The 10221-nt window shown below is 39.8% G+C and overlaps 1 protein-coding gene across 1 annotated transcript; it reads right to left on the bottom strand.

The window, feature by feature from the left end:
- Positions 1 to 510: 510 nt before the first annotated feature.
- On the bottom strand, positions 511 to 7009 carry LOC128690566 (E3 SUMO-protein ligase NSE2). The gene is made up of 5 exons (XM_053779278.2): positions 6812 to 7009; positions 5070 to 5230; positions 3564 to 3672; positions 1879 to 2062; positions 511 to 1567 (listed from the first exon to the last, which is right to left on the bottom strand). Exons 1-5 carry the CDS (start codon positions 6906 to 6908, stop codon positions 1468 to 1470), a joined length of 651 nt encoding a protein of 216 aa, XP_053635253.1. The 5' UTR covers positions 6909 to 7009; the 3' UTR covers positions 511 to 1467.
- Positions 7010 to 10221: the final 3212 nt, after the last annotated feature.

The raw sequence follows: 10221 nt of genomic DNA, 5'->3' as shown, positions 1-10221 counted from the left end.
AACAGAATATGGCTAACAGAAACTAGATCCTGACAATTCTCCATGAGATACCCGTGAGTAAGGCAAGTGTGGCCAATGTGAAGACGGGAGAGAGTAGTCTCCCAACCTCGACATTGATGACAAGAAGACAGCCAGAAACCTATACTTGGTTTAATAGAATGTAGTTTATGTAGCAGAACAGACCAATGTTGCTGCCAGTGGGTACAAAGGTGGGTAGCAATTACAGCAAAATAGTCTGTGAATGGAACACCTCTATATGAAACTGAGAGGTCATGTACTGCTGACCGCGCAGCAGTGTCTGCCTGTTCATTGCCCTATACGTCAACATGACCAGGGACCCAACAAAAAACAACATCTTTGTGCTTGCTACAGATATGGCATAACCATAGTTGGATACAAAGAACCAGGGGATGAGGTGTATCAAATTTTCTTATAGCCTGTAAGCACTAAGGGAGTCTGAAATGACCACAAGTGGTGACACAGACATAGATGCAATACGGATAAGTGCTACGAGAATGGCGTACAATTCAGTCGTAAAAATGCTAGCCAAGGATAATAAATGCCCTTGCATGATGCTGTCCAGAAACACTGCTGCAAATCTGACGCTGTCAGAAGACTTGGAACCATCGGTGTATACTGTGATAGCATGAGAATGAGATCAGAAGTGGTTAAGAAAAAGAGAGCGAGAAGCCACTGTAGGCAGATTCAATGTACAGTCCAGTATTTCAAATACCTAACCATTATGTAATTGTCAAGACACTAAATGGTAGGACTTACCTCACTTATAATAGCAAAGCAAGCAAAACTCTAAAGATATTGTTCATGAGAGCATATTTTGGTAAGAAATGAGTAAAGCATGTTTTTCACTGATATTACTGATGGCCTTTTATTTCTTTCTCAAGAAAAAGTAAAATGGCAGGCAAATCTTGTGAACTTCAGAGTACTCTTCTCATTGCAATCCAGAACAGTAAAACCTCTCATTAATGAACCTAAAGGCGGCAGAGTATGAAAAAGCCAATTGTCTGCAACTCCAAATTAGAAACTGAATGACAAGTGTATGTGTGTGAGCACAAACTGGTGCGAGTAGCCTAAAGATCAGGGAACAATGAAAATAGACAGGTCCTGGACATGGCTGCTTTGGCCCATATTGGACAAACATCAGAGCTAGCGGACTTGGCCTGATACTTCAGAACATAACAGGACACTATCGCTATAGACAAAAGCGGAATTATGGACTTTTGTTCATTTTGTCTTGCCAATTTTTGTGTCCAAAATTGCCAAAATACATTAATGAGAGGTTTTACTGTGTTTCTTAATACTATACCATACACAGATTTTAGTCTTATAATTTTTCATTTTTCTATGCGAACACAGAACTAGTTATCCCTTTTGGATAACTGCTAGATTTTTTATTTTATTTCTGCATCTTCAGCCCTATTCACAACTCTGATTTCTCAAGATGCAATTCTATTTCTTTTGAAGTATAATTTGTCGTTTTACATCAAGAGCATCCTCTAAGTCAGTTAATTTTATTGGCTCACGATACCCACATCCCATACAAGGGCATCTGAAAAGAAAGCGAAAAGCAGCAATCATTACACAATCTGCATTGCTAATAAGCAAGAAAACAAATTAAATGATATAATAAGCTAGTGAGTAAATCAGTGAAATAAGCTGCAGAGATATAAATATAGTACTTAGAGAAAACACAATATACTGTATTAGCTTTCAAAAATTACTCTATTTACCAACAGCATCAACTAAAATCCTAAGGTATCAAATAAAATACCTAACAGGAGCTATACTTCTTTCAAAATACATATTTGACTATGAGATACAACTAAAAAAAAATATATATATTTATCACTTCATACTTACCGAAATTTTTTACGTTTAGTAGATTTTATCATATTTGTTACAGTTGATCTCTCATAAACATGTCCACAGTGCTTATTTCGTACAGGATCGGTCATGGGCATCTTACTAATTGGATCAGTTAAATTGATAGTGTGTTGAGTTGTCACCAGATCTGTGTCATCATCAATGTTGGCACTCACTGGAACTAAACATAAGGTTAATTTAATTTGAAAACTAACCAATGTTTATTATATATATAAAAAGATTTATAGTTAATGTATTTTCTCCATTCATATCTGTTTATTCCCATGGGAAAGTGGGTTAGAATCCTTCATCCATAAACCATGCATATCATAAGAGGCAACTAAAATGCAGGGAGCAAGGGGTTAGTAACCCCTTCTCCTGTATAAATTACTAAATTTAAAAGGAAAACTTTAATTTTTCTTTTTAGTTACCCAGCCTTGGTGGGAGACGGCTGGTGTGTTGGTATAAAAAAAATTCCCATTCAAATAATGATTCACTGGTGCCAGAAATTAAGGGAGATGAATTCAGTCCATACCTAAGATAAAATAAATATGAAAAAATAAAATTTAGAACTTTGAAAGTGAAGGCAGGAAAATACCAGACTGTTAAGTGAAAACAATTTGTGCTCTTTCAAAGTGGAGTTGATGAAGTGAGAGACATCATTGATAGAGAGAGCAAAGTGAGATCTGTGAAGGTTTTGTAACTAAATTCGTTTTACACATGAACTTGATAACCTTTGTATTATGAGGATTAATATTACAATCAAACCCCATGCAGGTGGAAGTAGCTTAAAAGTACTGTAGTGAAATGGTAAATAATAATGCATACTAATAAGACAAATGAAAATGGTTTATCGCTAGGAGCAGCCTAACTATATTAGAAATGCTCATTAATAAAAAGTTATTAAAATGATATATATTTAGCAGAAACACAATACTTCCCTTCACTAAACATTAGAAAAAGGATGACTCAGCAATAAAAACATTAGCATGTAATGTAATATACACATTTTAATGCAGCTTACTAGCCATTTCCCACCAAGGCAGTATGACCCCCTTTACCCCCCAAAAAAAATAATTTGAACTTTCTTTATTTTTAATTACTGGGAAAGAGGCAAAGTTAGTGAAGAATTTCTAAACTTGGTGGCCTTAGGTGAAGCTATCAAGTTGGAAGGGGATGGGGGTGTTAGAGACTTGTTTTGAAGTAGCATTGTTATTTTTACTACAATATTTTTAGTTTTTTGGCTTGGGGTATAGAAATTTTTATAGGTGGCTGAAGCCCTGCAAACTTCCTCTTGGTGCCACCACTGGAAAGAAATAACATGCTCATTGCTCATGATATCTTAGTTCCCTTGTATGACACTCATGGTTTATGAGGGAAGAGTTCTAATCTCCTCCTACTAGGGTCAACTTTTACTTATAATATAAATCAATATATTGATCAAACATTTATAGCTAAGAGGATGTTGCAACCTGGAAGGGTAATTTGAATTGTGATATGAACACATTTTTTGTGGGATAGTGACTGAATGAATGACTGTGTGTTCTTTATGGTTGATGAGGAATAAGAAATTCAATACTAAATAAAATTACTGATTACTTACAATATTTTGTTAAATAATTAGACAATGGTATAAAAATAAGCAATGTAAGTTAATAAATAACACTGAGTAACATAGATACCAATCTGAGCCTGAAGTTGTTCTCTAAATGCTTTCACACTTGGAGCATTGTTGATAATTTCCTCAATAACTGCGTCTTGCTCCAGTTCCTCCATATTCTCCACATAAGCCTGTGATAAAATAATACAGGGTTCATATACATATATGCATATAGTAATGAAAAGTCACAGGTGGAGACTAGAATGTGCAAAAATCCACACAGGAATAAGAAACAGAGCTTGAGGCCTTTCAGTTGTTAAACAGTAGTTTCTGCAAATGTAAGCTTAAGCTTAGGTCACACTAAGTAGATAGTGTAAAATATATGTATGTATGTATGCATGCATGCATGTAGTATGTACTGTAGCCCCATTGTATCTGTGGGTGATATGTTTCAAGACCTACCACAAATGCCTGAAAGTGACGATAATAGCAAACCCCATAAGCCATTTTTTGTTTAAATACATACCTATGATAAAGTTTAATTGATAAATTACATACAATAAGACATTTCAGGCAATTATTAAGCAAAATTAAGTTATTTATTTATTAATTTGAACATGATACATAGAAGTAGAAAGAAATACAGTGGTCAAGTATAACATGCCAAAGCCCCTTGTATGCAGAGCATTATAGGAAGGCTTAAAATTAACTTAAGATTAACTAAGCAATGATATATTCAGTGGTAAACATTATTGTAAACAAATAACAATTAAGCACAAATGAGTATTTCAAAGACAGGTCATATGGTCATTTACTATGTTGCTGTGCATTCAGTAGAATGAAGTATTCTGTTAGGTAATGTAATTAAAAATAACAAAGTTTGATTGGGTCACAAGTTAAACATTTATGAGATACAATTATTCAGTATTTATTTAGTTGAGGGTGAGTAAGTGATTTTTAAGAAGAGACTTGAATTTATACAGACAGTGTTTCTTTTATATTCACAGGTAATGAATTCCAGATTTTTGGGCCTTTTATGTGCATTGAGTTTTTGCATAGTGTGAGATGGACATGAGGAACATCAAAGAGTGATCTGTGCCTTGTGTTATGGTCATGTGTTCTGTTGAGGTTGGTAAGGAGACCAACAGACAGTGAGAATGCTAGAGGCTAACTGGATGTGAGTAAAGCAGGCCAGCATGGGTACAGAGTACAGATATGAATTATGTACTGAGCATGACAAGGCAGGAAGGTTGGGCTGTGGGAGTAGCAAAAAAGTACTGCAGTTGCTTTATAAGCAAAGATTTCCATCTGTGCATAATAAGAGACATACAAAAAATATACGGGAGTATGGGAAAATCACTTGTAATATAAATTTAACAAGACTAGTAATGCAAGAAAAGCAATGTGCTGTGTTAAGTATACATGTGAAACATCAAGTAGAGCTGGAGCATTGATGTGACCAACACAAACTTAGGTAAATCTACTAAGGAAAAGGTGAAAAATAAATCTACCCTTTTACAATACTTTATTTTGAAAGGTAATCAAGGTTAATTAAGATGTTTACAGATAAAAAAAGGGGAGATCATACCTCATCAAATTTTTGTGCGCTTGGTAAATTTGTATTCTCGTCCAGTGATCTTGCTTCAGCCTCCTTCGCTGCTCTGCGAGAAAGAGCCACGGCATGTTCTGATTCCACACACATCACTAAGACCTTCTCAAGCTCTTTCAAATATTTGGTCTTCAAATTTTCTACAAAAAAAAAAATAATAAATTATACATCAACAGTATGTGAACAGAGATGTTTATCATACCAATGTTAATAGTTACATGACTAAGAGTTATTCTCCTGGTTTTCTTTTGTTACACACTGTAGTTCAATTTACAAGTAGAGAGCTGTTACATTCTACAAGCAGAAATGTTGGGCATGCTTCCTTACACTTGCTGACCTAGCAGTAAGTGTTAGACTGTTGCAAGTGCCATCCTGGGGAGGGAAAAAAAACGAGTGCACTCAGCTCTCACACTGAGGTCCGGAGTTCGAATCTCCGGTACGGCTGGAAAACATTAGGGATGTGTTTCCATAACACACCTGTCTCTGTTCACCCATCAGTGTAAAATGGGTACCTGGGAGTTTGTCGACTGGTGTGGGTCGCATCCTGGGACAAAACTGACCTAATTTGTGGGAAATTCTCTACATAACAAGGGGCTTTCTATATAGTAGTAGATGTATGTCACTGATGTCAGCTAGGCCTGTATACCTTGTATATGTACTTGTAGAAATAAAGATATATTATTATAAAATGGAAATAGGCCACACTTTTTGGGTTGGTTATCCTGGGTTACTAACCCTCAATATTAATTTGAATAAAATCAAAGCCCAGCCCCAGAATGCTTTATATAACAGCACCTTAACACCTTCAGAGTGTACATAAAAAAAAAAACTAATTACTAGGATCAAAAGTTCTTGACAAGCATCAAGAACCTTACTTTGAAGGCTCTTAGAAACAAATATTTTGCAAATAGTAATATTTACAGTGGTTTTTGAGAGCACATGTTTGGAGCACACAACACTGGTACTGTTGGTGCATTTAAGTAAATTATAAAAGGATAAACTGTCTAAACTATTATTATTATCATAATCAAGGGGGAGTGCTAAACCCTTACAATTATGCATCACCTGTGGGGGGGAGTAGGATGTGGAAGGTATTCAGGTTTAATTTAGGGAACTGGAGCACAGATCCAATTCCCTAGATCAAGAGCCCCTCACCAGCATCAAGGAACCTTCCTTGAGGGGCTAAACTAGTATAAGCTATAAAATAAATAATGCTAGGATAAGTGACGATGTAAATTGTTAGTGGCTTATACCTACATTATTACGGTCACGGGGAAGTACCAAACCTATAGGAGTCATATAGAGCTTTGGGGGTGGGGAGTTTGAATCAGGTTTGAGCCAAGGGAGGAGGGGAAGGATGTTAGTTCCAGCTGCTTGGATCAAGAGCCCCTCCTCACTAGCATCAAGGAACCTCCCACTGAGGTAAGTTTATTCAAGCACAGATATACAAATTATATGAATTATCTCACACAGCAGCACATAGATGACCTAAGATAACCCAAAAAGGTCATTATTATTATTATAATCATGGGGAGCGCTAAACCCGTAGGATTACACACCGCTTGTTGGGAGGGGATGGAAGGTATTCAGGCTCAATTCAGGGAACCGGACCACAGATCCAATTCCCTAGATCAAGAGCCCCTCACCAGCGTCAAGGAACCTTCCTTGAGGGGCCCAAAAAGGACAGACAACATGACTTGGGTCCCCTGGGGTTCACTTACCATCAGTGATGTATTCCAGCACAGAAAAAGCACACTTAGTCGTCTGGTCACGAGTCTTGTCAATGTTCTTAAAAAACATGTTCTCGATGCTCTCCATTATTCTCACGCAATTTTTCTCGTTACTTGTAACAGGAAGTTACTGTTGTTGTTGTTGTTGTGGTTTATAGGGCCACGTTACTGTTCTCCAGAATATTATGTTGGGGTTATAAGGGCCACTGGCAGCTTCCAAGCATCCAGTTAAGATAAGATTTCGTTCGGATTTTTAACCCCGGAGGGTTAGCCACCCAGGATAACCCAAGAAAGTCAGTGCGTCATCGAGGACTGTAACTTATTTCTATTGGGGTCCTTAATCTTGTCCCCCAGGATGCGACCCACACCAGTCGACTAACACCCAGGTACCTATTTGCTGCTAGGTGAACAGGACAACAACAGGTGTAAGGAAACGCGTCGAAATGTTTCCACCCACCGGGAATCGAACCCGGTCCCTCCGTGTGTGAAGCAGGAGTTTTAATATGTAATAATATGTAATAATAATAATATTAATAAATAATAATTGTTTATTTCCTTGTAAAGCTTACAATGTTTGGTTTACGGCATACATAAGTACGGAGAAGTGGCAGATGCAGTTTAATATAGACAAATGCAAAGTTCTAAATGTTGGACAGGACATTAACCATGCCACATATAAACTAAATAATGTAGATGTTAATATTATGGATTGCGAGAAAGATTTAGGAGTTCTGGTTAGCAGTAATCTGAAACCAAGACAATGCATAAGTGTTCGCAATAAAGAAAACATTGTCCTCATCGCTCTCAGGCCGTGTGGACGCGCTGCGCAAAAAGCTCCTGCTTTCTCTGTTGCGCAACTTCCTTGTTTTCACCAAGATGGCTGCCAACTACCGCAGGAGGAGCAACACCGTGTGTGTTGACCTTGTTAAAGGGACAATTTATCCAACGAATGCCTCTGTTTTATTACCAACGATTATATGGGACACGTTTGGCATTGACATTGAAGAACTACATGGAATAGGGCTTAATGGTTCTTCAAGAATCTTCGTAAAGTTCTGCACAGTGGAGGGGTATGAAAGGACAGTGACTCAGTACCAGGAGAGGAGTATCACCGTATCATCTGGACTGGAGGTACGCCTGCGGGATGCCTCAAAATACTACACCTGGGTGAGGATCCGCAACGTCCCTTTTGAGGCAGATGATGTGGATATCAGATAGATTTTTCAACGATATGGTGAGGTGCATGCTATAACTTTAGGCCGATGGACGGATGGAATCTATGCAGGGTTGCCTGCTGGATCTTACACCATCAAGATGACATTGAGAAGACCTATTCCCTCGTATGTTGTCCTGGAGGATTTTAGGACACAGATGTATGTGACCTACGTGGGACAACGCAAGACGTGTCGCCTGTGCGGCGCTTTTGACCACATGGCGGCTGGGTGTGGTAAAGCAGCAGCGCCACGGCCTTGGGAACGGCAAGTAGTCACAGAGTCTCTGGCGGCACCTCTGCCGAAGACTGAGTGCAGTAGGCAAAGGTAATTGGGCGGACAAAGTGGAGGGCGTGGAAGAGAATTGTGTGACGCTACCAGTGGCTTCGGATGCTCCCCCGCAGACAGACCCAGGTGTTGAGCAGCAGCCTGTGGGGGTGGGAGAGGCCAGTGACCTACAGGAGTTATCTACGCCCCTACAGGAGATGATTAAGTCTTTCCTGGACGTGCCTGCAGAGGAGAACCCATCTACAGACGGGAGAATTCTGATGGTTGAGAAGGACTTGATTGAGCAGATTCCAGGGCCTTCGGGGTCAGAGTCTGGCATGTTGCAGTTGCTACAGGTGGAAGCTGAGGTGCACAAGGGGAGTGGAAATACTGATATGGAGTTTGAGAGTACATCTAGAAAGAGAGCTGGAGGCTCGTCGGATGAGGAGGTTATAACACTAGCTCAGCATTCAGGGAAGAAGACGTGGGCGGGAGTGATTAAGAAGGGGCAGGGTAGTGCACAGGGGGGGAGGGGGTCCAGGCGGGAAAGAGTGCACGGGAAAAGACAGAAGCAGCAAAAAGTGTAACAGACAGGACACATAGACATAGAGGAAAGTCACCCTTTCTGAATCTTTAAGTGTCTAACTATAAACGTGAATGGCCTTAGAGCTGATGGTAAACGAGTATGGCTGGAGGATGTTTTGCGGCGTTTTAACATTGATGTGTGTTTTATTCAAGAACACAATTTTAAGTGTGGTAGAGAGTTGAGGCTGAACGGTTTTAGGATGTATGCTGGTAGTTCAGGGAAATTAAAGGGTGGGGTGGCTGTGGCAGTGAGGGAGTCCAGCCCATTCCACGTGCTCATGTGGGAAGAGGGGGGGAGGGGAGGGTGGTGAGGGTGGAGGGAATATGGGGCGAGATTAGAGTATGCTTTCTGGGGATATATATACCGGCAGATAGTAACATACGGGTAAAGGTGAATTTTGTAAGGGAGGTTTTGCTTTTCTACATGCGGGGTTCACCCATGGTTTCTATAATAGGTGGGGATTGGAACTGTGTAATCAGGAATAAGGATGTGGAGCCGAGAGGGGCAGGGTGTGTGCTTGGGGTATTGAGGGATTTGTTGAGGGATGCAGGGGTTTATGACATAGTCAGGGGCGATGGGTGGAGAGTAGAGCACACGTTTATGCGGAGGGGTTATGCTGCCAGGTTGGATCGTATATATGTAACTCGAGATATAACAGTAGAACGTGTAATGACGATAGATTTAGGTTTTTCAGACAATCGTGCTGTTTTGGCAGAGATGGCATGGGAAGGGATGGTTCGTAGGTATGTGGGTTATTGGAAAATGAATGTGAGGCTACTTGAGGGGAAGGGGTTGTTTTTTAGGGAATGGTGGAGGCAACTCTGTGAGGTTCGCAACAAAGAGGAGGATGTCTTGGAATGGTGGGAGAAGCACGCTAAATTGCAGATTAAGGAGTATTATCAGCATAGAGGACGGGATGAGGCGAGGTGGACGTTTGGTTTACAGAAATATTTTGAGGGGCAGCTCAATGATTGTTATGAAGGGGGAGGGGGGCTAGACATGGAGAAATAGAGGTTTTAAGGGGAAGATTGAGGGATATACAAAATTCTCGTTTTGATGCGATACGTGTGAGGGAAGGTTTAGAGGAGGTTCTATGGGGTGACAAACCGTCAGGATGTGTTTTAAGGAGATTTAGGAATAGGCAACAGATGACCACGATTATGGAATTAGAGGTGTGTAAAGGGGTGGGGGGATATAGGGTGGGGCAGGTACTTAGTACCACCAATGGAATGAGCAATTATGCTGATTATTGGTTTAGGGAGAATTTTAAGTAGGGAGAGGGAGTAGGGAGGGAGGGAGAGATTCTGGGAGAAGGAATTCGGGGTATTTTAGGGGAG

The sequence above is a fragment of the Cherax quadricarinatus genome, chromosome 29, assembly GCF_038502225.1.
Source record: "Cherax quadricarinatus isolate ZL_2023a chromosome 29, ASM3850222v1, whole genome shotgun sequence".
NCBI classification, from domain to species: domain Eukaryota; kingdom Metazoa; phylum Arthropoda; class Malacostraca; order Decapoda; family Parastacidae; genus Cherax; species Cherax quadricarinatus.
Note: the sequence above shows the minus strand (reverse complement) of the source record. Positions and strands in the feature narration are given on the sequence as shown.

What these genes read in the sequence shown, in the direction of transcription:
- LOC128690566 (XM_053779278.2), bottom strand. Translation starts at nt 6,908, where the DNA reads ATGGAGAGCATCGAGAACATGTTTTTTAAGAACATTGACAAGACTCGT. An exon ending in GCTGGAATACATCACTGATG is followed by an intron (nt 5,231 to 6,811) that starts GTAAGTGAACCC and finishes TTTTTTTTGTAG; the next exon opens with AAAATTTGAAGACCAAATAT. An exon ending in ACAACTTCAGGCTCAGATTG is followed by an intron (nt 2,063 to 3,563) that starts GTATCTATGTTA and finishes CCTTATGTTTAG; the next exon opens with TTCCAGTGAGTGCCAACATT.